The sequence below is a fragment of the Haliotis rubra genome, unplaced genomic scaffold, assembly GCF_003918875.1.
Source record: "Haliotis rubra isolate DU_JTF1 unplaced genomic scaffold, ASM391887v1 Scf125, whole genome shotgun sequence".
In the NCBI taxonomy this organism is placed as follows: domain Eukaryota; kingdom Metazoa; phylum Mollusca; class Gastropoda; order Lepetellida; family Haliotidae; genus Haliotis; species Haliotis rubra.
Window position 1 is genome coordinate 449,955 of NW_025765170.1, and position 27,866 is coordinate 477,820.

The window sequence follows — 27,866 nt, forward strand, 5'->3', positions numbered from 1 at the left end:
CTTGTCTGAGAGAGAAGTAAGACAAGATGGTGGTCCCCCCGAGTTACAACGGAAGTTGGAAGAATAGGATCTAGGAAATGCCGTTACGCAGTTCCCATGGGGGGGGATACAGGACGTATCTATGGACAGCTGTTGAATCCACAAAGTGGCTTGACCCACCACCAATCGGTAGGATTCTATAAGCAAAAGATCAGGAGTCAGGATAAGGAAAAATATGTAATTTTTAAGTAAAATTGATATTTTATACTAATCCTGACTCATGAGGAGAAGCCCTCCCAACCTCCCCGCTGGAAACATTCCGGATCTCACAGTAGATCCAGGTGCATGGGCAGAAAAATCAGGAGAGAGTGACAAGTAAGGCTGGTCACATGACTGTTTGCGCAGGAAAGGGAGGTAACTCGTGGGTGAGTGTATTTTTACTTCCGCGGGAACTACAAAGGATTCAAGTGTTCCACTACCATTCGCAAAGGGAAAGGAGATACGCAAAAGATCATGAGTCAGGATAAGGAAAAATAACACTCTTAACCATGCAATGTTTATTATAAAAAAAACAGGTCAGCCTGATCACTCTCCTATATTTAGAGGAAAATTTGTTTCTGTATCAAAACTGCAAATATAAATGTGTCTTTAATACGATAATATGTGACACATGATACAGTTGTTAAGCAAACAACTTATGTTTCTTAGGTGTTAAAAAAACCATAATCGAAGCATACAAAGGTCAGACAATGTGAAAAGACAACCTAACTCTCGTAAACAATGTATACCTTTTGTTTTTATTAAATACATCACATTAATCACTTCAACATGATAGGAGGGTGGAGCACCCACCCAGTAGCACAGGGTAGTTCTAACAACAGCCATACGTCACACATTTACACAACTTTCTCCATCAGGCAGAGGCACTCAGACTCATCCACCAGCACTTCAGCTGCATAATCAGGTGGTAAATATTGCCCTGTAGTCGTACAGTGTCGTTGTCATGTAATCGTTTCAAATTTTATTTAAATCACATATCTTATCTAATATCGTGAGGGTTTTCAAAACCTGATGTAAAATCTGCTGTTTTAGACAACATCTGTGGTAGTCAAGCCCATTAACTTAGTATTCTTGGGGAACTCTTATTTCTGACAGAGACAGAATATTCCTTTGGTCACTGCTTCAAGACATATGAAAAAACACATTTCAGAAAGAAAGCAGCCAAATAATAAGTGTCTTTCCATAACACACTTTCTCCAGCCATAAACATTGTCCTGGTCCGATGTACAAAACAACCTTAGACTTAAGGTTGTGCCAAGTCTAATCGGCACAAAACAACCTTAGACTTACGATTGTGCTAAGTCTATCGTAAGTCTCTGTAGAGGTATGTGACTTTTGATTACCTTAGCGCTAAGGTTGTTTTGTATAATGGCACCCTGCTACTTATGAGTAAAATCTGAGGTAAAATGATGTTTTTCTTGTTATTGTAGAAGTAAATCCATGTTTTGTTCTTTATTGTTGTTCACAGTACATATATTCTGATTTCTTATAGTTAAGATTGTCTTAACAGTGACATCAAAGATTATTTTTTCAAATCCGATATATTTTTATCAAAATGTTTTTTTAATATGTGCTGTATGATTTTCTGTGAGAAGGTAGATGCCATTTTAGGTTATACCCAAATGGACTAACACCGGAGTTGACCGCAAAGCCAGTGGGGAAAAAAAATCATTAATTCTACAATTCCTGAAAAGTGACTACAATCTGATGACTTGTCTGTAACCATGGTAACAAATATACATGACAACTATGACACAGGCTTTGAAAATCAAAGCCAGCTTATGCGGCACAAACTTGCAGAATGATTTCAGAAGTCTTCAACACTTCATATGGTAAGTCTTGTACGGGATCACGGTCACGTTTCAATTTATACAAGACAGGGACCCTTCAGTGGGTTCAGCTGTGACAGGATGTCTCTAACCAAGGTAGACAACTCCAGGAGATCCACCTGGCTAGCTGGCTGCCTTCTCTGGTTTTTCGGGGGTCTCAGAGTCTTTATTGTCACGTTCTTTGTTCCAGCTCTCTAGACCTTTGGGCAACGCTGTGTCCTCTTCAAATGACCCTGACCACAGATAAAACAGGACTAGGTTAAAATCTTAAAGGGTGGTGGGGTAGTAGTGGTGGTCAGATTAATTGAAATCGAAGATTGGTCGCAGTGATTAAACAACCAAGCAATCGATCATGTTTTTTCATAATCGAACGCAAACAATTCTGGAACATTTCTTGGCATTTATAATATTTTTCACAAGGCTGGTTTTGTCTGTCATTAACTTTACATTTCATAATCACTACAAGCTCGTTCCATGTCATGATTGAATTTATCTTAAAGACTTCAAGAAATTTATGTTCCTAACATACTAGTCATCCTTTAAAGATGTGAAATTTACAAATGCATTTTGTGCAATTTGCAAAAAAAAAGAAGAAGGCCTACATGTTTTTTCTTCTTCTTTTTCATTAACAAAAATAACCAGGAAAATTTCACAAATGACGCTAACCAATTATTTTTGATGATTGATCGGTTGTAATGAACCAATCATCAATTATGAGATTTTAACCAATTCCCAACACTATGGGGTAGCCCAGTGGTTAAAGCTTTTGCTCATCATGCTGAAGTTGGTTGGTTTGTTGTCTAACGACGATTTGTTGTTTTCCCTGCCCCATGTCTAATTACACCTCGACATTGCAATGTTGCCGAAGATGTGTACTTTAATTAATTCGCTATTCCGTTAGAACGTAGCATGTGACGAGAATATGATTTGGTTGGTTGGTTGTTAGACGCCGCACTCAGCAATATTCCAGCTGTATGGTGGCGGTCTGTAAATAATCTAGTCTGGATCAGACAACCCAGTGATCAACAGCATGAGCATCGATCTGCGTAATCGGGATAGGATGACATGTGTCAACCAAGTCAGCGAGCCTGACTACCTGATCCCCTTAGTCGCCACTTACGACAAGTGTGGGTTGCTGAAGACCAATTTTAAGCCAGATCTTCACAGGATCAGGATTTGGGTGTGTCAGGATTGTTCCCAACACACTCACCTGTTCCCTCCACAAACTCTTCATATGTTGACTTCTCAGCAAATGGACGAGCTCCAAGCAGTTCCACCATATCATCTTTGTCCAGTTTTTCTTTGGCAAGAAGCCGAAGAGCAACCTGTGAAGAACATTATCAAATAGTACAAAACTTGACAGCAACAACCTGAGTTACTCATATTGAACCCTAAAATGACTAATGCATGCAGTTTGAACTCCACCTAATGTTTCATTTTTAATTCATAAATTTCAGCCATTCATAAAATCAATACATGACTGAATATGAATTTATGAATACAAGGAGACAGAGTTAGGTTTAACACTACTTTTAACAGCATTCCAGTTACATTATGGCATGGCAGCTTACTGTAGGAGGAAAATCACGAGTCATTTAGGTCTTTGACGTTACCACTTTGGAGTAAGAGTAGCATCTGAGTGAGTGTCTGAGTTCAGCTTCAAGCTGCTTTTACCAATATTCCAGAATTATCACAGTGGGAGACACCAGAAATGGGCTTGACACATTGTACCCATGTGGGTAATCGAACCCAGGTCTTAGGTGTGACGAGCAAACACTTTAACCACCAGGCTACCCCACTGCTCCTTCAGATCTGAATTCACCTGGCTAAGTAATGTCTTGAAAACATGCAAAAGAACTGTTTTCCTGTTAACATCAATGGCAGAATGATGGGAACATTCAAATCTCCTTTTCCCAACACAAGAAATAACCTGATTGGTTTTCAAAGAACAAAACTGACCCTCCATTTACTGAACCTACCTTCTCTACTTCTGCTTTGTGCTTTGTCAGCAATTCTAGCGTCCGCTTGTAAGCATCCTGTACGATGTTTCGGACTTCTTCGTCAATGATCTGAGCTGTCTGTTCACTGTAAGGCTTGTCAAACACCATCTCTCCCTGGTTGGGCATCTGGAAGGACAACTGACCGACCTTCTCGTTCATACCGAACTGGACCACCTGCAACAGAAAGGTATCTTTGGTATGATTTAAACATAAGACAGGACGGAAGGATATGCGTTGAAGTGAACATCATGGTAGTTAAACCATGGCTTCAAGTGGATCTCTCACCACTTCCACATCTACAGTGTTAATGTTGGCAGGGGTGGAAATAACCCATTGCCTGATGTCCGAGTCCAGTGCTTTTTCTGTCGGGCAAGCAAATTTGTATATCACACTGTACCGGTGTCCAGTTGACTTTCCAATGTTAATTATGTTGTTTATTTATAAAAATCAACAAGAAAATGTCCGGTATTGTGGAAAAATTATCAGGGCAAGTGATTTTACATGTGCCACTGTTTCGGAGTACACTAGCAATTTTAAAGTTATTCCACCCCTGTGTTGGATGTGTGCATCCTGCATGTCCAGGTTCCATTGTCTCATTTCAATGTGACCCGTGAAGATTCGGGTTAGAATGGGTCTAGCAACCCATGCTTGTCATAAGAGGGGACTTACGGGATTGGGTGGTCAGACTCGCTGACTTTCTTGATCCATGTCATCATAATTCATATCCCAATTGTGTACATCGGTGCTCATGGTGTTGATCACTGGATTGTCTGGTCCAGATTTGATTACTTACAGACTGTCGCCATATAGCCGGAATATTGCTGAGTGCGACATTAAACAACAAACCAACCAACCAATCATTTCAAAGCTCACTTAAGCTAACCATGCTAAATGCACCCTTCTTGATTGTTCAGCCTGGCTTTGTCCAAACCAAAAATTACAGAAAGACTCTACAATCATGAAAAACAATGCCTTCTTTCAGCAAACCATGAACTAATAATGAAACTGGGAACTCTTGTTATGGTACATAATTTGTCTACTGCTATATGACTGAAGTCAGAAGATCACTAATACTGAACCACCATAGATCAATAACTGATGAACAATATCTGACGATTTTTCAAAACCTTGTAATCATGGCAATTGGACTAAATACTGTTAAATACTGTAGAAAGTATGACAAGATATACCTGTGCATATGCATTCTGTGTGACCTTCCTCAAGTCATCCTGGGCACCTGTTGTGATCCTGTTGAAGAAGATATGTTCCGAAACTCGGCCACCAAGGGTCATGCACATTCTGTCCAGCAGCTGGGGAACACAATGGAAAATGTCTCATGTCTGATGTACAGTGAACATAAATTTCAGCTTTACAACAATACATACTGGTCAAAATTGGTTAGGAATGTCTGATTTTATATTACTATAGTTAATCTGTTATGGCAGTTCAGGCGTTCCTCCATTTCTTTTGAGTAGCATATCAACACCATATTTGGTGTTAAGCAGTTAGACAGTAAAATTGGACTTGATGTGAAAACATACCACACAGTGCTTTACAATAACACCTCTAGGTAACACATATATACACTGCAGTACTACTACTACTACTACTACTACTTTTAGTATGCGAGACTACTACTACTACTACTACTTCTTCTTCTAGTAAGAGACTACTACTACTACTACTACTACTACTACTACAACAACTACTACAACTACTACTTCTTCTAGTACAAGAGACTACTACTACTACTTCTTCTAGTACAAGAGACTACTACTACTACTACTACTACTACAACTACTACTACTACTACTACTTCTTCTAGTACAAGAGACTACTACTACTACTACTACTACTACTACTACTACAACTACTACAACTACTACTACTTCTAGTACAAGAGACTACTACTACTACTACTACTACTACTACTACTACTACTACTACTACTACTTCTAGTACAAGAGACTACTACTACTACAACTACTACTACTACACTACTACTACTACTACAACTACTACTACTACTTCTAGTACAAGAGGCTGGTAATGTTTCTGTCGAACTAGCTCAGCTGATAACAGCTCCTATGTCAACATCACTATCCACTAAAAATGATGCATACAACCCAGTTTCAGAAGAAACATCAAGAACATCAACATGACCCATCTGTGACAAATGTAATCTGAGAGACACCTACCTGTTCTTTAGTGTACAAGTATTGTTCCTTGGGAAGATACTGTGCATAGCCGAGTCCCTTGCCGCGGGGGATGATGGACACTTTAAGGAGAGGGTCAGCATGCTCCAGGTACCACCCAGCTACTGCATGACCTGCCTCGTGGTACGCCACAGTCTTCTTCTCTTCCGGCTGTAGAACCTGGGTCTTCTTCTCCAAACCTACATGGGAAACCACAATAGAACATGCTGCTGTTCTGAAAACCTGATATGTAAATGTAAGGGCTGAATTTTTGCCTTGCTTTAATTTTAGCAAATTTGTTAAAGGTCTAATTCCAGTCTCTTTTGATAACCGACTAGAAACTTGAAACCCAGATCAAGTTTGTTTACAAGAGACTACTACTACTACTACTACTACTATTACACTACTACTACTTCTTCTAGTACAAGAGACTACTACTACTACTACTACAGGGGCAGACAACTCTAAATCAAAGTGAACGAATCTGGTACTTCCTGTATTTTGAGCTGCGCATTTATGAACGGAAGTCAGTTACTAAACTATCGATAGTCACACATACTATCGATGCATCGATAGTTTTTCGTTTCTACCATCGATTAATTGCTATCAGGGACTCAACAATTGCAATCCATCAATAGTTCGATGCATCATTACAGCCCTATTATTAACAGCCCATGCGAAGTACTGCCATACAACACTGTACAGTCACCGTCATTTATTTGACATCCGGAGTATTATCAACTGAACTACCTGTAATGGGGTTGAGCAGGACGTAAGACTTGTGTAAATCTCAGACTGAAACATTGCAGTGAAAGTAGCATGATGAGGGACTCTGAGAAACCTCTTCACAAACCTGCCACAACTCTCTCAATGGCCTGCTCGAAATGCATTATGTTGATTTCAGTGTTCAGATCTCTTGCTGCTATCAAGGCTGCCTCGTTACAAACATTTGCTATGTCAGCACCTACAAAACAACAGGGAAACATGATACTGACAATAATATAACATGTGTACAGCATACAGGGCAATATACATGCTATAATCAAAACGCACATTCTTGCAAGTAGCGTCATAACATGGAACAAAATCAAACAGACAAAACCGCTATACATACAATGACCAATGTCTCATGCCATCGGACCTATCAAAGATAATCAGGGTATGAAATGGACTTCAACCTTCCATGCTTGTTACACAAGGCAAAACTATGCTTGAGGACCTAAAGGCAGATCCAGGATCGGGTGGTCAGGCTTAACTGACTTGGTTGACAATGTCATCAGTTCCCAACGGCGCAGATCGATGTTCATGATGTTGATCACTGGATTGTCTGGTCCAGACTTCGCTTATTTACAGACTGCCAGCCATATAGCTGGAATAGTGCTGAGTGAAGCGTAAAATAAACTCACTCACTCACTCATGCCATCAGACTTTATCAACCACATAATCAGTTATGAAATGAACCTAAACCTTCAGATGGCTCTTACAACAAGCAAAACAATGCTGAGGACCTAAATTCAGATCCAGGATTAAAATGCTCTTCTAGGACTGACTGACTGACCTTTTGGTTTCCAGCTTTTAGTAATATTCCAGCAACATCACTGAGGGGAATACCAGAAATGGGCTGCTCTTCTGGAAGACCTTGGTGATAGTTGTCATGAGCCAAATGTTCATTTTGTATCTCTGTTCTTGTTTTGTTTGTTGCATAATGCTGCACTCAACAATATTCCAGCTATGGGAACGCATTTGGTAAATAACTGAATCTGGATCAGACAATCCAGTGATCAACAGCATGAGCATCGATCTACTCAACTGGGATACTAAGACATGTATCAAACACGTAAGCAAGCCTGACCACCCGATACTGTTAGTTGCCTCTTACGACAAGCATAAGTTGCTGAAGACCAATTCTAACCCGGATCTTTAATATAGTCCATTGATGATAGTTTTTAGTACAGTATAACTGTTTAACTTCTTCAAGTCCAAGTACGGCTGAAATGCTGCTGATGGGATGAAGACTTTAACTCACTAACACACACTACGATTGAAACCATACCTGAAAACCCTGGTGTCAATGCTGCCATTTTCCGGGCAAGTTCTTCCTTGTCTACCTGTGTCTTCAGGGGTTTTAAATGCACTTTAAAAATTGATGCTCTGAAAATAGAAATCAATCAAAGATGAAAACAGAAAACTGGTCCTACTCAGCACACTTATTTTTGACATACAGTGGAAGGTGCATGAAAGTTACATGGAATATAACGACGTTGCGCATGTGTGTGTATGTGTGACTGTTTGTACTAGCCCAGACTTAAGTTGTTTTATAGTGCTAACTCACTGATACCATGCCACAGTTAAGCATGATTACAACACTCAGACACATTATACTGACTCGAGCTGACCAGTCAGTGTTGTACCCATTAATGCCAAAAGCAATATTTTAACATCTTTTGGTATGACACAGCCGGGATCGAACTCGAGCTGACAGTCTTCTGCACTACACCACAGAGGTGGTCAGGAACTCTTAGGACTCTTAGGTGGTGGTGGAATTGGGTTTAACGTCGTAAGTCTATGGAAATGACAACAAGTGTCGAATCTTAGGTTTTGGTGGAATTGGTCTGTATGTGTATGTGCGGCTGCTTGTACTAGCCCAGACTGAAGCAGGTTTTATAGTGCTAGCCCACTGAGACACCATGCCGCAGTGAAACATGAATACCCCAATCAGACACATTATGCTGACTCCGAGCCGACCAGTCCTTGTTGTACCCATTAATGCCGAGCACCAGGCAGGGACCAACAAGTACCATATTTTAACGTCTTTTGGTATGCCGCGGTCGGGGATCGAACCCGCGACCTTCCGCACTCCGGGCGGACGCTCTAACCACTACACCACGGAGGCGGTCCTTAGGACTCTTAGGACTATGTTGAATGTTTGCTGATATTTGTTGGTATTTTGTGTAAAACTTAATACTAAAAATTCAGTAACAACAGTGTTTCAATCATCAGCTTAGAGCATGAAGTGGGGAAGATGCCAGTCTGAAAAAGCCTTGAGACTTACCTCCCTTTGATGTCTGGAGCCGGTACAAAGATCTGCCTATCAAATCTGCCAGGCCGTAAGAGTGCACCATCTAGAATATCTACTCTGTTTGTCGCCGCTAACACAACGACACCACTTTGTGTGTTGAAACCTGAGAAGCAGAGAAAAAACATGGACAACTTTAGTCAACCATACTTCCATCAAACCTTGGGTGAAATCAGGAAATCAGCAAAACAATGTTCAAATGAATATGACATTTTTTCCATAAAATGTATTGACAAAACAAAAAGACAAGTACAATCTCAACATCTTGATCTCCTTGAGAATTTGTTTCCATTTCTTGAAAACCACAATCTCAATCAGGTCTGAATAATAAAAGCATCAAAATATCGAGAGCAAGTAGTTTTGACCAATGCTGACCATTTCCCTTAAATTCTGTAAATTTGTAAATTGCTGTAAATTGAACAACACAGGTGGCCACATACCATCCATCTCCACCAGGAGTTGGTTGAGTGTATTTTCCTGCTCACTGTGCCCACCAATACTGCGACCTCCTCGCTTCCGTCCCACAGCGTCAATCTCGTCAATAAACAGAATACATGGAGCATTCTTCCTGGCCATGGAAAACATGTCTCGCACCTGCAAGCAAAACAAACTGCAATTCACCAAGAGAGTAAAAATGCTGAAATTCAAAATTTATAAATGATTCATCCACTCATCCCAGCTTCAGCCTACATACGAGGTTGTTCCAGGTGGATTTCCTCAATAGAGAGTCTTTGTCTAGGCTCCCAAATTCCCAGTATGACTGAGTTTGGAATTCAAGCCAGCATACTTGATGTCTTGAATACCTATATAATCAGTAATGGCCAACTTCTTATTGTGTGAATATTATCACATCCTGTCTTTCCTGAGAGCAATGGCAACTCCAACCAAAAGGGCGAACAACTGATGGCACATTTGAGTTCTGTGGCGGTTTTCCTTTCGCTAAGATTGAAATGTCCAAATTGAGCTGTCAAAGAAATGAAGCCCAAATGTATTAGAAATACATCTGGCCTTTCTGTTTTGTCTTACCCTGGAGGGACCAACGCCAACGAACATCTCGAGGAACTCGGATCCTGACACGGTGATGAAAGGCACATTGGCCTCCCCTGCTGTAGCCTTGGCTAGGAGGGTCTTGCCTGTACCTGGGGGCCTGTCAGTATGGCTCCCTTAGGGATCTTGGCTCCAAGGTCAATGTACTGCTGAGGATTCTTGAGGAAATTGACAAACTCCATTATCTCCACCTTGGCCTCTTCACAACCAGCTACATCCCTGAAAATAAATAAACAGTCTTTTTGTGTAGCTTAAATCTCTAAAATCTCCCTAAGTCCAGTCATGAGTTTTAGCTGCTAGTATGAAGCTTGAGCTTAGTAAAATTTATACAAACCTGTAGAGGTTATGAATTCTTTGAAGAAAGTACTCATTGGGGTACATATAAGCACTAAACTGTCCATTTTAAAAATCTACGACAGTTGTAACTATATTTTAATAAAAATATTTACAAAACAAAAAACACTTTTTTGTCTTGTGAGACCACCCCTACAGGACCCCCGAGGGGCCCCCTACCGGCAAGAGCAGATAACTCTAGCCAACAACCTCGCACCTCACTTTTCATGCTGAACGTATCAGACAGAATGAGGGGAGGCGGGTGGGAGAGAAAGAAAGAGGAATAAGCCTTTGTGTACGTAACCCATACAAATCGAAGACACAATCCATCTAGATAAAGTTAGTGTAGTAGCCAAATGACCGGCCTTGCCACCGCCATAGCAACAGAATAACTGTGCTGAGATGCTGTTCTTTTGATATACGCTTTAAGAGTCTTGCGTATGTCTTACAGGTGCGATTGGTGCTTTGTGTTACCAGACGAAGCAGGCAGCATAAAGGCGGGAAGATCAATAGGTGCCACCAAAAAAGCCATTTTCCAACTCAATAGTTGTAGAGACAAAATCAGACATATCGTAAAAGAGATGGCTGGAGAGCCAGCCTAAGACGATGGACAAATCCCATGGGAGACTTATCCGTCGGACGGCCGGACACACTCTGTCCACACCTGTTTTAGCAACGCTGGACCAAAGGGTGTTGTCCCAAAAGAGCACCCTCGGCAGGAATGTGGAAGGCTGAAATAGCCGTGGAAAAGCCTCGGATAGTAGACGCGGCTAGGCCGGCTTCTAACCGAGACTGTAAAAACTCCAACACCTCAACTACAGTCGAAGAAAAGGGATCAAGTATCCCTCTGTTTCCACACCAGCACGCATAACGGGCCCATCTATCCTCATACTGTACGTTAGTCGAATCCCTCTGCGAAGCCAGAATTGTGTCTGCAACTGGTGCAGGAATTCCACGCGCTTGGAGGCGACTCTGGACAGTGGACAAGCCACCCACTGAATCCTGGGATCCGGGTGTGGCTGGCCCTTCCGGGATAGAAGGTCCGGCCGCATTGGTAATAGTACAGGTGGCTGCATGAGCGACCGGAAACCAGCACTGAGATGACCACAGAGGTGCAAGAAGCACAAGTAGTCGCGCTGGTTGGGTGGCTAGCTGTGATAGGACCCTGGAGATCAGGGGTATCGGTGGGAAAGCCCACAGAACCCTGTCCATGCTGGAAGGCATCGGAGGCGATTGCTCACGGATCCGTGAGCCGTGAGCAAAACATCGGAGTCTGGTTCGTCACCCCAGAGGCAAACAGATCCACCTGGAATGACCAAAACAACTGGGAGATAATCCCGAATATCTCCCAGTCGAGTAACCACTCGTGAGGGGCTCGGATACGACGCGAGAGCGCATCTGCTCGTACGTTGTCCTCCCCCGGGAGATAAACGGCCATAACCTGTATGTTTAACTGATCGCACACAGTAGAAACTGCCACGCCTCCTGAAGGAGTGACGGAGCCACCGTACCGCCCTACTTCAGGATGTAGGACATCGCCATTTGATTGTCCATTTCTAGAAGAACCACACGGTTCCGAACCGGCTCCACGAAGCATTCGAACACCAACCGAACCGCTCTCAATTCTAGCACATTGATGTGCAGGGTCGCCTCGTTTTCGGACCAAAGGCCGGAAGCTGTGAGGTCGCCCTTTGGAAATGTGGTCCTGAGACAGAGAGACTAAACCCTGCTGTGTCTCGAATCTTGCCTGCAAGAAAACCAGACCTTGTGTTGGAACCAGCTCTGATTACTTGAGGTTGATAATCCAACCCAACTTGGTGAGAATATCCATCACTGCCTGTGTGGCATCCCGACTCAAGTGGGTGGCGAGTGCCCTGAGAAGCCAGTCGTCCAGGTACGGGTAACAAAAGTTGCCCTTTGCCCTGGCGACTTGAGCCGGCACTAACATGAGTTTTGTGAACACCCTTGGCGCCGTCGAGATGCCGAAGGGGAGTACACGAAAGTTGATAGCACCTCCCGTCAAAGGAAGACCAGAGGTATTTCCTGAACTTGGGGTGCATCGGTACGTGGAGGTAAGCGCCCTTGAGGTCGATTAACGTGAGCCAATCCCCTGGCTCCACAGATGAGATCACTGAGCGCAGTGTCTCCATCTTGAAGGATGGTACCTCCATCAAATTGTTCAGGCCCTTTAGATTGAGAATGGGCCTGAACCCTCTGTCCTTTTCGGTAACCAGGAAATGCTTGAGTCAGGGCTTTGAGTCCTTAAACTGGCTAACCGCCTCCGCGGCCTCCCTGACTACTGTCAAAGCCCCCAGGAAAAAGGTCGAACCCATCCTGAAGGGCAGAGAGAGTAGTGCCTGCTGTGTAGCCGGAGAGGACCTGGCAACCGACAGGCATAGCCTACGGAGGCTCATGACTGCACTCATCATCTGGCTTGCGCACGACTGTATGGCGTCGAGTGCCAGATGTGAGTGCACCTCCGTAAGCTGCCTCACTAACGAAGACGACGACACGGCGGCGCCCACGTCCTCCGTGTCAACCAGCTTCCTCTGCAGGGCCGAGAGGTAGGCCGAGTGAACGGTAACCCTAAGCTGCTGCACGGCATTGCAGAATCAGAATCAGATTGTGCTGAAGTTGAGGGAATAGGGGAAGGAGGTTTTTCCGCTGTCTTGGCCCGCCTACCCCCGGCCCCATTAGCAGACGAAGAAGAACTCTTCTTGCCTTTAGTGGATTTAGAGGGTGGGTCCTTAGCCCATATGTCCCACGCCCCCACCAGCAAATTAGTGTAAAACAAGTAGTCGGCAGAATGACGCTTGCTAGCCCTGGGGAAGACTCAGAAACGTGTTTTTTGTTTTGTAAATATTTTTATTAAAATATAGTTACAACTGTCGTAGGTTTTGAAAATGGACATTTTAGTGTTTATATGTACCCCAAGGAGGACTTCTTCTGAAAAAGAATCTGTCCAGTCATCTCATGCAGGAGCAGATCCAGGATTTCGGGGGTGCACATATATCATGAAGTCCAAAGGTTAGGGAGAAAAACCATGGACATTTTTTCCATGGGAAAGGGGGTGGGGTGGGGTGGGGTGAGTTGTGTGTGTATGCACACCCCCACACCCCCCCTTTGGATCCGCCCCTGTAAGATGAGCTAATAATACTTAAATCAACAGCAACTGATGATGAGAGCAATATCCTGGCTAGCAGACCAAACATTATTCGACACTGACAGGTATCTTACAATCACAGACTGTGAACATCTGTAATTGCGTGTTATGAGATCCATTTGAAAAAATAAGGGACCAGTCATAATTTATAGCTAGGGGGGATTATGATGATTTTTATAGAGAAGCATGTACAATGTGAATGCCCCCCCCCCCCCAATTTATGTACAAAGTAACACACACTAACACGTCATGTATAAAATGTTCATGGACATACAACAATATGTTAACATGTACTTTGTACTCACTTGAATTTGACACCAATGTCTTCTTTCATGATTTTAGCTGTTGTCTGACCAAAGCCAAATATCCCCCCTCCTCCTCTTCGAGTCCCACCCTGACCACCCTGCAAAAAGAATATTCAAAGTTAGAAAAGACATAAAACTTTGAACAAGTACACACGGTCCGACATAACTGTGATGTTTACACTACATTCCTCCATCTGTCATGCTTGTGTCATCACTCAGCGATATTTTTTAACCAAATGATAACTAGAGCTGTGACGATATATTGTAGTATCGATAATCGTGATACTTTTTCTGACAATAAATATATCGATACTTTTTTTCGTATCGTGATATGTATCGTTGTGAATTTTCACTAGAAATTGACGGTTATGTCAAAATTTACACTGTTACTTGTTATCAAAATACACATTTTTAAAGAAAATAACTAAAGATAGCATATCGTGATACCCATCGTATCGAATCGTATCTTTCCAAGATATCGCGATACGTATCGTATCGTGAAATTTCTGTATCGTCACACCTCTAATGATAACCTGCTTGCTGTGAGAGAGAACCCAACAAGGCCACATCCCTGAGACCATCTACCCTACACTTAAGGCCAAAGAAAAAATGTTGTGGTTCCGATTACACCACTTTAAAATTTAGGGTAGGTAGGTAGGAATTCTTTTTTTTTTCACATTGTTTTTTAAAAGTAAAGTATGAACAAATAACACATTTATCAATGTGCAATTGTTTATTCAATCAAGCTTGCGGCCATCATGTCGACTTTCTCTATCAGAATGACCAATGTCCGTTGGTGCCAGCAAAATACAATGGTATCTGAAAGCTTATTTTATTCATACCTATTAAAAAAACTAGGGTCGGCACCAGAATTCAAGGGTCGGTCGGGTAATCAGATCCACAACATTTTTTTTTTTAGGCCTTATGTCTGGAAGTGGTATGGATCACAGAGTATCTATGTACTGCTCTTTTACTTCCGAGAGTTATACATGGCTTAATTCATCTGACCATTTGACCAAGGATCATAACTGGGTCCAAGCCATTATCAATGGATCCTGACACAAGTAAGGGACATAACTCAGCAAAACGTAATACCTTCTTTTCTGTAAGAAATCTGTACTCCAGTTAAAGGAATAATAATGTAAGGCCTCATGCTTCACTCTCTCCTGATTTTGCGAGCCCAACACTTGAATTTACAGGGAAATCCAAAGTGTTATGTGGGGAGGATGGGAGGCTAACCTCATGAGTCAGGATAAGTATAAAATATCAATTTTACTCAGAAAATTACATATTTTTCCTTATCCTGACTCATGCTCTCTTTGCTTGTAGAATCCAATCGGAGAGGTGGTGGGTAAACAGAATACTTTGGATTAATTAGTGATTTAAGTAAGTGATATTGTAATAACTTCATGGAACTTCATAAGGCATTGAGACTTAGGATATTTCCTTATAATAATCCATAGATATATACACTATAAGTGGGGTATTACCTTACTAATATACTGATATATCAATATATATATATAAACTGCTACTCTAACGTAGCTGTACACTGAATATAACTCAGTATGAGCTTAAGGTTGAATAACCTAAGCTAAATATGTACATAGCCCTAGAACTCCATGGAGTTATAAGCTAGTGAATATATGTATCATATATCTAATAATCTTCGTGGGGGGTGAATATTAACCCTCACGAGGGACTGTCAATTGCTGGCGAGGACCAAAGGACCGAAATGATGAATGCCAGAGACGCCCCTCGGTGGTGATATCTCTGAGATAGTGATTAGCAAACACCATGTTAGATTTCCAAAAGCATCCTTCCATAATTGTATTCAATGAACAGTTACCATGAAGGGCGAGGGTGGATGCCAATGCCCTGATTTCATGGGGATTTGATGCTGTTGGAGGGTCCAGTCCTGCTGCCTTATAGCGCGCAGTAAAATGACAGTTCTTATCCATATTGATATGGTGGTACGAGAGACTTCTGTCTGATTTGTAGGCGATATAACGGGATGAACAATCTTCTGAGCGATCTTCGCCTTTGTTTTGGAAACGACGTAAATAGATTATGAGAGCCTCGTGACTGGGCATAGAGATAAGTCCAATGTATCTTGAGATCCAAGAATTGAGGATAAGCGCGGGATGTGAAATAACCTGTCTGGTTGACCTGGTAGTTGATTTTTAGCGATGAAATCCCATCTTAATCCCAGGTGCTGTCTTTGATTTTCATCAAACTGTATCCTCTCATAATCTAGAGCATGAATTTCAGATATTCTGGCTGCCGTGGCTAGCGATAACAGGAAGACTGTTTTCTGTGAGAGAAATTCAAACGTTGTTGATTCCAATGGTTCGTAATCCTCACTTGTGAGGTGTCGTGAAACTACATTCAGATCCCAAGCTAGTGGAATTTCCGCTTTGGTCCTCCAATCGAAAGCACGTAGTAAGGCCAGTAACTCTGGTGTTCTTGTTAATTTAACACCCGCTCTCATAGAAATCACAGAACTAAGCGCCGCAAGATATGTTGACAATGTCGAGCCTTTTAAATGTTTGTTTTGCCGTAAGTAACACAAATAGTCTGCCACTTGAGGATGCGTGAAGCATCTCTCGCTGTAAAACCCTTGTTTGTTGCATAATTTTCGAAACTTTGCCACTTGTCATCGCATACAAGTTACGTTGAGTATCGTGAAGGCAAGCGTGACCGCTTTTGCCGCCCTGGTAGAATATCCTCTCTTGTTTAAACACATTTTAATACAGTCCATACATTGAAGTTTGAATACTTCTGGGTTTCTGTGCACCTGTTTGGTGTGAGGATGTATTAACAGGTTTGGCGCGCTTGGGTAGTTCTAGTGCCGGTTGACCGATATCTTGTATTATAATGGAAACCACGCTCTGGCCGCCAATAGGGGCGACCAAAGTGAGTTGTAGGCTCTGCGTTTGGTTGATTTTCTGTAATAATTAGAGGTATTATTGCTGGGCGGAGGAAGCTGCGACGCGCGTGAGGCCTTCCATGAAATGCTAGAGGCGTCTGTTGCCCATGCTTGTGGGTCTGGCACTGGTGACACGTAATGTCGGTAGTTGATTGTTGAACCTTGTGGCTAATAGATCTACTAGCTCCTATTTGCTTGATTATCTGTGCAAATATCTCTGTATTGAGCATCCATTCTGTCGGACGGTAGATGTGGTGGCGAGAGAGTGCGTCTGCTAGTATATTCCTGGCTCCGGGGGAATGTGGCATGCTTTGACATGTAGATTTAGATCTTGGATTAATTCGAACAGTTGAAAGGTTAAATTCAAAAGGTTCGGCGATCTCGTTGAGCCTTGTCTGTTCACATAAAACGCCACTGTCGAAGTTGTCGGTATGTATCATCAGGTGCGCATTCTGTAGAATGTTGCTCCAATGTCTTATGGCGCTGATTACAGCTTTCATCTCTAATGCGCTTATGTGGAGTTTGCTTTCTAGCTGAGTCCATAACCCTGATGCCGTCCGGTTGGAGAGATGAGCTCCCCAACCTTGGAGCGGCACGCGCCTACATATAGATGGGTCTTGAATTCCTGCTCTGCTAAACAAATCCCTTCGCAGACATTCATTTCTTTGTCCACCATAATAGATGAGGTCTGAGATGTATCGGTAGACTGAATGGTTGTAGGTCGTCGAGATGTGTATTGATCGAAGACCTGTAACGGACGTAACTGTAATCTGCCTATGACTGTCAAGTCTTGGGCTGATGTTAGAAGACCCTAGTAAGCTCTGCCATTGTCAGTGGTAGCGGTGACAGTAGAGCTGGTGGAATGATCTGTTGGATCTTGAGCCAACGGTCTTCTAATACGACTATACCTCGGTTGAGATTGGTGATAAATCGGATTCCTAGGAATTGCAGATCTTGGCGATGGTACTAGGTCCGACTTGTGTAAGTTTACTAACCATCCCAGCTGTGTTAGTAGCTTTATGATGTAGTTTAACTGTAGTTTGAGATGCTGTGGATCTTGATCTACTTGTATCCCGTCGTCGAGGAAGAACGCACTCGCGTTAGCCCTTGACGATGTAGATAGATAACAATCGGTTTCGTTATCCTCGTGGAATAACCATGGGGCTGATGCTATTCGAATGGGGAGTACTTTCCACTGGTAATGTAACCCGCCTAGCGTAAACCCGAAGGTATTTCCTGGATTCGGGATGTATTGGGATGTGCAGATAAGCATCTTGTAGATCTATACTGCCCATGTAGTCCATGGGGCTAATCATCTACCGTCAGAAGCTGCGGTAGATGTATCATAGTGAACCTGGGTGGTTTGTTTAAGTAAGTCTTGTTGAATAAGCTCATGTTGTAAATGAGTCTGTATTTCTCCTTGGAGTTCTTCTTGGGTACTAGGAAAACTGGGGAGTAGAAACCTGGTTCGATGTTTCCTTGCTCTATTACTTCTATGGCCTGCTTGGTTAGGAGTAATGTAACATACTCTCTTAACTTTAGTAGTTGTTGTGCCTCTACCTCGAACTTGTGAGGGTTGACTGTTAGTGGAGGCTTGGCCTGTAGTGGGATCACTAAATCAGCGTTGAAGAATGTTGGAGACATAGGTGTCTTGAAAGTATTCCCCAGTTTTCCCAGTGTAGTTGAAGACGTCCACCCACTTGTGACGGTTGTACTGGAACGGCTGGGGTGGAAGACTCCAGTCGTTCGAACCTGTCTTTCAGCGTTTATAGTTGAAGGGGAACCTCTGGGTGTCCTGCCCTCGCCCCTGACCCTCTCTCTATAGTTGCCATATGGGCGACGATTTAAAAGAATCTCTTCCCCTGGAACTGGCAATCTTCCTGTCTCTAGCTCTTTGTAGGCCCGTGAATTTAGATCTCCCTGAGTATCTTTGTGAAGTCTGTCGAATGACACTGGCTAAGCGTGTCCATCGATTTAATCATCAGGACTTCTCTAGAATCCTTGGTGACTTCTTTGGAGACTGTGTCTATTCCTCCGTCAAATATGGATGGGGAAGACCACGGGCTGTATATAGTGGAGCTGTAAAGTTCTCACCCCAGTTGCAGGAAGCTAGGAGGCCTTGACGACGAGCTAAGGTCAGTGCTGCTGAGACAGGCGTCAGATGATCTGTTAAAACTGCTGGTCCTTCTTTTGCATCAGTAGGGCCGAGTAAATCATTCTGTCATCTTCAGAGGTCGTGTTCGAAATCTGGAGATAAGTGTCTCATTTATTGTTCTAGATCTATTTAGACCCGAAGAACATACGCCTCGTCATGGTTTCTATCTGAACCAATTTCCGATCATCAATCTTGTAGTACTTGTTCTTGGCATCGGAGATCAGCTTATAGTTCTCATCGATGTCTTGGCGCTTTGAAGAAGGGTTCCATATTATCGTGGAGAACTTCTTGGCTGAAATTTGGCAGATGTGGCGTCTGAACCTTTGTTGGCTTTGTTAAATGCTGTATCTAGGTTCTGAGGTACCGCCGCAATCGAATTCGATTGGGGGTAGTGTAATAGCATCTGCGCGTCATCTTCTTTCATCAGATAAGTCTAAGCCTTATTGCCACTCTTGGAAGGTGATGAGAGATCTAGATTATTGACCATCCAATATCTTATCTCTGCATCTGAAATAATTCCTCCATCATCTTCCATTCCATCATCATAGATAAGAGGTTGTTGCTCTTCTGATGTAGGGCTGTGTGGCTCTATCTCTATATCGTTTGACGCTTGTGGAGATCTAGTTGTAGGCTTATGTGCAGACCTGTGAGGTGATCGGCGTGGTGATCGGTGAGGTGATCGTCTTGGTGATCTATATCGATAGGTTGACCTTCTTGGCGATCTATGAGGGGACTGATAGCCCAGCGAAGCTCTTGTGTAGTCCCTTGCTGATCTTTTAGATGAAGACGATCTGGGTTCAGGTGTCGCCAGCGAGCACGCCAGCGAAGCCATTATCGTCGGTCCTGGGGGAGCGATGATATGACCTTCGCCGAAGGCTTCATGCGTGTGGTCTGGTGATCAGATTCCATATCTGAGTATGGCGCCGAAGAAGGTGATGATTCTTCCCGCCATGCGAAGGCCTTCGAAGGCTGTACATCTGGGTCCGCCGTCGAGGTGGTCTGTGACTTCCCTTCGCGAAGGCTGCATTGTCGTGGCTGCTACGTTGACAGATGGTGCCCTGGGGGTGCTGTCTCACGTTGGAGCCTTCGCGAAACTTCGGACCCTGGGATGGCTGCTTCTCCAGTCTATAGTGGCCTTCCATCATAATCATGATCTGTTTCATAAGATCGTTTGGGATGATCTGCGGCGTAGTAGATGGTGCCCTTTCTGCTGTGTTAGCGGTGGGGCCCTCAGCGATCTCGTCTGACATCAGTGTAGAGGCATCAGGCTGCTTGTTGATCTCTGCTGGCGTCACTGTCGCTGTCACTGGTAAGCTTCTTTGTATGTATGTCGGGTATGATGATCGGCTGGTCATCGAGGCCCAATTCTGCTGCTGGAAGCGATCTCGCCTGAGAAAGTTCTCGATGACCGTAGATTTCCCTTTGGAGGAAGACGCTGCCCTGGGGGTACCGAAGTCTGCGTTGAAGAAGACGTTGAGGCCCTCTTGGACTTTGTCTGCGATGACTGGATGTCTGGAGAGGCGGTCGCTTCTTAGAGGTGACGGACTGCATCCCACGTCCCTCTTCCGATGGGGTCTCAAGCAGAACACCAGGCGGGGAGGGATCACTCGACAGCAGTTGACTGGATGGGCAATCCGGCGTATCGGCCATGTCTACACCTAGTTTGCGTGACCTATCTGCAACACGTCTCAAGACGCAAAGATGGTATTTATCAAAGGCAGAATTGGTTAAATTTATGCAGTAACTGCAAGCGTGAGTCAAAGCGCACAAAGCGTGAGTACAACTAGGGCATACCACATGCGGATCCGCAGCGAAAAGCGTAATCTACAAATAGTACAGTTTTTCATCAATGTAAAACTAGCTGAACAATCCACGAACTCACGTGAATAAACAGTAGAAATACGATTAATTATTAGCGCCAAATAACTGAAGGATACTAGCTATACCTTTATAGTAAACTATAAAAGGTAACTAACTAAGAAAAACCAAAGGATATAGTGTGTAAGGAGACACAGGCGCTCTCACATCCTGCTCACTGGGCGAAGAAGGAGAGAGTGAAGCATGAGGCCAGAGGGTGGCGACACCTGTTCCCGCGCTCACGGCAGGGGAGGTAACTCGTGGGTGAGTACCAATTAGTGATTTTACATTGAAGGGAGCTTCAATTAAGGAGATACAAGTGTTCCACTATGTTCGCAAGAGGAAGGGGACAAGCAAGCAAAAGAGCATGAGTCAGGATAAGGAAAAATAAGCAAAGCTTTCACTATGTCTGTATCATGATTTTGTAATATATTACCTGAAACATGTTTGATGAACGTCTTATGAGCCATATTAAAATGGCGATGGGGAGAATGATGTTCAGTGCAGAATATGCAACGGATGCTCTGAAATACAAAGAATGCTGATCTATACAGCTGCCAGAACATAAGTACATTCATACATTATCATACTTATAATGTACCCAGTCCATACTGGTATGTGCGTGAATGAAAATGAAAAAGACTACTTACATTTCTGTTTCTGTTTTATAAACAACATTGACAAAGTTGGATGGTTCAATATTCATTTCTAGCTGTGCATTCTCCAGGTTCCTTTCAAAGGCTTCAACACTGCCTATGTTGAACCATATCATACTCTGCAACAAAAGAAAGGCAACATATCATACTCATTCTGTCAGGATGGGGCTTACATGTAAGTCAGCAAGAAAAGCTAGATGAAAACCACATTGCTCTGTAAACCTATAGTTCATCTTTTAAGATAGTTTATGTTACACGTTATTCTTCTGTATGCATATGTAACTGTGAAACTAGATACAGTAGAGATGTGAGTGAGTGAGTGAGTATGGTTTTACGCCGCTTTTAGCAATATTAGAGCAATATCATGGCGGGGGACACCAGAAATGGGCTTCACACATTGTACCCATGTGGGGAATCTAACCAGGGTCTTCAGCGTGATGAGCGGACGCCTTAACTATTAGGCAACCCCAATGCCCCCAGTAAAGATGTGCCATGTGCTTTAATTTGTTTGTTGTTTTATGGCACAAGTAATATTCCAAACCAGTGGATAAACAAACCAGTGGTTGATGTTATGAGCAAGGTGAGAAGCAATCAACCTGACCACCCAATCCACCAGTTTGCCTGTTAGAACAAGTTTCTGTAGACAGGAAAGTTGTCACATAAGGAGATTCACAGAATGACGAGGAATGACTTACACTCTACCATTGCAATGATATTTACTTATTTGAACTGTATTGATTGGGTAGAGGTAAGAATACATAATGGCAGGTCTCTCAAGATACAGCAAAACCTTTCAAGTCTGGAAACTGATAATCTGGAAAATTCTGGACAGAATTTTGTCTTGGCACTATTAATGGTAGTTACAGAACATTACTACTTACCAATAATTGTTTGTCAGGAATAGGCCAATGGAAATGGCAATTCAGAACTGATGTTTCACTGTTTACATCAAATCACAGTCAAGCATACCGATAAGGCTCTGGAATTGTACACTGTGTGTAGCTGCAGTTCAACTCACCGATCCATCTACTTGTGTGCCCGGAATCAGCTTGATCCTCACCCACTTCTTATTGACTACTTCTAACTTTTCAACCTTGAAACACAAATTATATATCAATTAATGCAATGGTTGACACTGGAAAACCTCATCCTGATGTTCAGCTGGCATTCTTGGTACTGATTAAATATGCATCTTAAAACCATACAAATCGAGTCAATTTTGTTTTCAGATATCAAGTGAGCGAGAGAGTGACTTAGTTTCAAGCCACTTTTAGTTTTAGCGATATTCCAACAATAACAAGGCAGGGGACAACAGAAATAGGCTTCACACATTGTATCCATGTGGGGAATCGAACCTGGGGCGTCGAGCGAACCCTTTAACCACTAGGCTACCCCACTGCCCTTTCAGAGATCAAGACAAAGAGAACAAACTCTGTAGAAACTAAAACTGTTTCAAGAATAGTGACGGGAAATCATATACCCCTTCATTATTGCTGTATTGTGTAAAGAAATCTGAAATATACAGAAGAAAATATGGACCTACAAGTACATCTTCTTTGTAGGAGGCATTTATAAAACTAAGTTCATGTTGGTCGGAAGATACCTACTAAAGGCGGTAAATTGTAAACATTGCAGGACACCATACACAGTACCTTGACAACCACAACTAATCATGATCATATTTTTTAACACAACCCACTATGATCCAGATACCATGGTTACTACATGTACAACAGTTGCTTTACAATCATGACGGTAAGAGGCGACTAACAGGATCGGGTGGTCAGGCTCGCTGACTTGGTTGACACATGTCGATCTGTGCAATTGGGAACCGATGACATGTGTCAACCAAGTTAGCAAGCCAGACCACTCCTTCCTGTTAGTCGCCTCTTAGGACAAGCATGGGTTACGGATCACAACTAATCATGATGATATTCAAGATTGAACACTATCCATAATAATCCCATTACCGTGGTTACGTGTAAATGGAGGCACTACTTACACTTCCCCTTGAGAGGTAGTTGGAGACAAACTCCTTCCACGTGATCTCCTTATACTGCGTCTGGTACAGTCCAATCAGTCCTACAATACTGACACCAGTGATGAGGCCAATCAGCAGTCTGGTGTTGGGGTCATTGGGGTCACCAAACGGGCTCCTCCCCCTGTTAAAGTACACATACACCAAGTCAAAGTGAGTGAGTGAGTTGGGTTTGAGACCTGCTAAAGTGTCTCAGTTGTCAGTTTCATCAAAATGTGTTAATGGACTGTTTACTGTTTAGGAAACAGGATGCAGGTTTTAGATGTTTATTACGCGTCGACAGGTTGTTCTAAAGATATAAATCTCACCTATCAGACTCATTTAACTTTATTGCACTTATATATGGCAGCTTTTGATAGTCCAGACTAATGCTAGTTTTATAGTGCTAGCCCACTGAGATACCATGGCAGTCTAAAATGACACAGAAAATACACTCAAAGGTCCTCAGCGTGATGAGCTGACATTTTAACTATTAGGCTACCCCACTGCCCCTCTTGCTTTAAAATACAGGTGTCATTGATAAATATAAAGATTAACATTTAACACTAACTAACTTCCTGTATACAGATACATTACTTACTTTCCAATTTGAAAAGAAAACTCTACTCTTTTTTCTGATCCTTGTGACGGCTGTGAAAACCCAGATTTGGGAGGAGGGGGTTCTGAAGGTTTGACTGGCTCTGAAATGGACAACCATACTTAGTAAGACTACCACCATGGCAAACACGCCTGTAACGAACTGATGTATATATAGCAAACAGTCTTTTGGGTTGTGGCCACTTTCTGTAGTCGAATAAGGGATTTTATAACTAGTCCCCAATGAACACAACACAAGCCCATTCTAAAACTATGGTAATCCTGAACATGACGAATAATATAGTAATCTATGTAACTGCATATAGCTTTCATGCTACTAACTTATCTACAAATTTCACACCTTTAGGTTTGGTCGGCTGTTCTTTCCCTGCTGCTTTCTTGCCTCCTGGAAAGTATTTCTCAAATCCTTTTGGCACATTCTGATGAAATACAGACCATTCACGCAGTAAGGGACCTATATGTTGATGACTAGCTAACCGTGTGAATAAATGAAGATTCCTTTGCATCTGAAACAGAATAAGAATGGTTTACCAAGAATACAATCTACACTGATCCATTATTAATATTAATTAGCATTTAGTTTTGTTTGATGCTTAACACTTCTAATGATGCACATAACAATATTCCATCTAAATGACAGTGGAACGTACATGACCAATAGACTCGACCAGATGATCCATAGAGTCAGTGTATGCTGACCAAGTCACCAAGCCTGACCATTTAATCCATAACCTCTGACCCATAAATGACCACGGTAGAACAGGTCTTCAGCAACCCATGCTTGTCGTAAGAGGCATCTGAGAGGATTGGGTGGTCAGGCTCGCTGACTTGTTTGATGCATGTCATCATATGCCAACTGCTTAGCTCAGTGCTCATGATATCAATCCTCAGGATCCTTGGACTGTCTGATCAAGACTTGAATATTTACAGACCACTGTCATATGGCTGGAAATTACTGACAGTGGTGGTAAACAACAAACAACAATACACATTAAATCCACTCTTAAGACGAGCAGTTGCTAGGGAGCTTTTCTAATAATGAAATCCACATAGTGCATATTAGCAAGGTTAGGCCATCATCATCATCAGGAAACTGATGCATTCATACTATTTAAATAATGTAAATCATGAAATTAATGCAAGCATTTTAGTAATGCAAAAAATTCGTCTGTACTCTTCTCGCATTATTATAATGATGCATTTCAGTCTGACCACAGGGCTCCAGATAAGGGCCGTGTTGGCGTATGTACGGATTAAAAATATGCACGATACGGTAGGAAATAATTTAGAAAACGTAGCATATACGCACTACAGCAATGGTGCACGGTCTTAGAATCATTTATAGACGTATTTATCTGAAAAAGTATTGTATTTTGTTTATTTACCTGTTTACACAAGAGTAGCAATGTTGTGGTGCATATATGAAACGAAACACAAGATTACTGATACTCCATTAATTTCCATTCAGTACTCTAAATGTACTCTTATTGTTTTCCAGTACTCCTAGGCCTAAAAAAAAGAAGCTTGTGGTTCCGATTTCCCGACCGACCCTAAATATTCCCGTCGAGCCTAACAATTTTACTCACCACATAATAAATTAAATTTATTTTCTGACACATGAGTAATGTAAAAATATTTTGCAAAAAAACCCAAAAACCTACCTACCTACCCTAGTTCTGAAATGTAGGAAATCGGAACCACAACATTTTTTTTTTGCCCTATATTAAAAAAAATAAGGAGTACGTATTCCTGATCATGAAAAATTATTTGGAGCCCTGGACCATGTCTACTTTTGAGAACTTAATGATAGACAGAAAACGTAAATCTCTTGCCATCTGTATTGTCTTCAGGTTAGCATTCATCATAACAAGACAGATTATAACAACAATTTAGACATCTCTCATAAATCCATTGACGAATGAGCGCTAATTTCCAAGACACCACTTTATATCCATTGAACTTATTCATCGGCAAATTATGTAACAATAGAGGAAGTGTTGACACTACACATTACACCAATACAGGTCACTTCCTCATTACAGGTATCTCAAGTCACATGTAATTATCATTGGTTACAATCAGTGGTCATTGCTTAAAGTCACTCAAGCACATCAGCCAGATCGGACCTTCTCCAACCATGCAGGATCATTTCGCGATCTTTGCTCACCTTTTAATTCGGATTACGTTTATATATGTTGTAAAGAGTAGTAGCAAGCAATCACGTGATCAAAACATGGCAGCGTAATCAAAACATCGCCAGCCCATTTCCATTCATTGCTTAACAAGCTCAATTCAGGTTTTTTTGTAAATAACAAGTGTGACAAAGAAATGAACAACATCAAAGATTCAGAGTGTCACATTTTATCATCAACACAGATTCCCGATCTCGCATTAATTTTGTGACACATTTTAGACTACACCCTCGCACTCGCATTAAATTTGTGATGAATTTATTTCATGATTTACAATATACATACTTTTGAAAATCAGCAATCAACTTTATGTGTAATAGAATAATAGGAACATCCCTATCATATATTGTGAAATCACAAATGAAATTATTATTTGTTTTCAGTTTTAAACCATGTTAACATGTCTAACTTCTTTCCAATGAACAATTTTCTCTCTTCACTTAATGAAATGATATAAACTGGATAAATCTGGTGAAAGTATAAGTTACCATTGTTTATTTGGTGACTTAACCCCCTGCATTTCCAACAGTAGTGGTAATACTCTGCTTGTCATTCTAATTTTGATTACGATGTAATTGTATTCATTATAACTTATGTATTAACATGAAATTAGCTGGATAACAACTTCTTGTTTATTGCATAGAGCGACGTTTCGGTGTTGATTCTTAAACTGATTTCAAGCAAAAAGTCACTTTTAACTCAACCCAACAAAAGTACTAGAATCTGTACTTTACAAAGAAAGTGTAATCCCAAATATAACATATGTTATAAATGTTAATATGGTTAATATCGTGATTATAATCACTCTGCAAGTTTGTAAAGTATTTCATCATCCACGATGACAGAGCATTTAAGACAGTGCCAATCAGTGAATTTATCTAACTTCACTAGTCCCTACATTGATGCAAAATAACTTCAAAATACCGTTACCTTGGTCATATATTGGATAAGTAGCAATGTCAATAGTTTTAGCAAATTGCAGCGCTTACATAATCATGATATTGATAATAAGGAAACGGTGCTCTTCCAGTCACAGTGTCGTGAAGTAAAGAACGAGAATAATACGGAATACACATCTTGCAATAAATCTGAATACTCAATTAAATATTTAGGAACTAACATGGCCTGTTTCTGCAGCTGATGCACGTTTGTTTGTACATTGATCTGGTAATGCAGAGAAGAAAACTTCACAGAACTGAACAAATGCCTGCAAGGTCATCACCACTTACTTCTTGAAATGAACAATTAGAGGTCACAAGTCTTTGAAGAATTCTTTGCCCCTTCCTGGCAATTGAAACATATCTGTATGCCATTTTCCAGGGCGATTGAGTGTAATCATACAGTGTCAGACTTTGGGTAAATATGCCGAGCTTCTGGCATTACGAAAACAGCAAGGTGCTCTTACTTGAGCCTAGCTTCCGGTAGTTTCGTATTCTACTGTTACGTTGCAAAAAA

General features: G+C 41.9%; 1 protein-coding gene across 1 annotated transcript; it reads right to left on the reverse strand.

The window, feature by feature from the left end:
• Nucleotides 1-755: 755 nt before the first annotated feature.
• On the reverse strand, nt 756-27,820 carry LOC124266350 (AFG3-like protein 2). Its single transcript, XM_046701155.1, is given in 19 exon segments — nt 756-2,101; nt 3,079-3,193; nt 3,848-4,042; nt 5,059-5,178; nt 6,067-6,263; nt 6,917-7,027; nt 8,117-8,214; nt 9,116-9,245; nt 9,580-9,733; nt 10,166-10,284; nt 10,287-10,405; nt 13,988-14,085; nt 21,365-21,452; nt 21,579-21,703; nt 22,603-22,677; nt 23,587-23,746; nt 24,203-24,302; nt 24,560-24,725; nt 27,641-27,820. Coding segments are annotated over 19 exon segments (2,364 nt in total). The 5' UTR covers nt 27,725-27,820; the 3' UTR covers nt 756-1,991.
• Between the last annotated feature and the right edge of the window lie 46 nt (nt 27,821-27,866).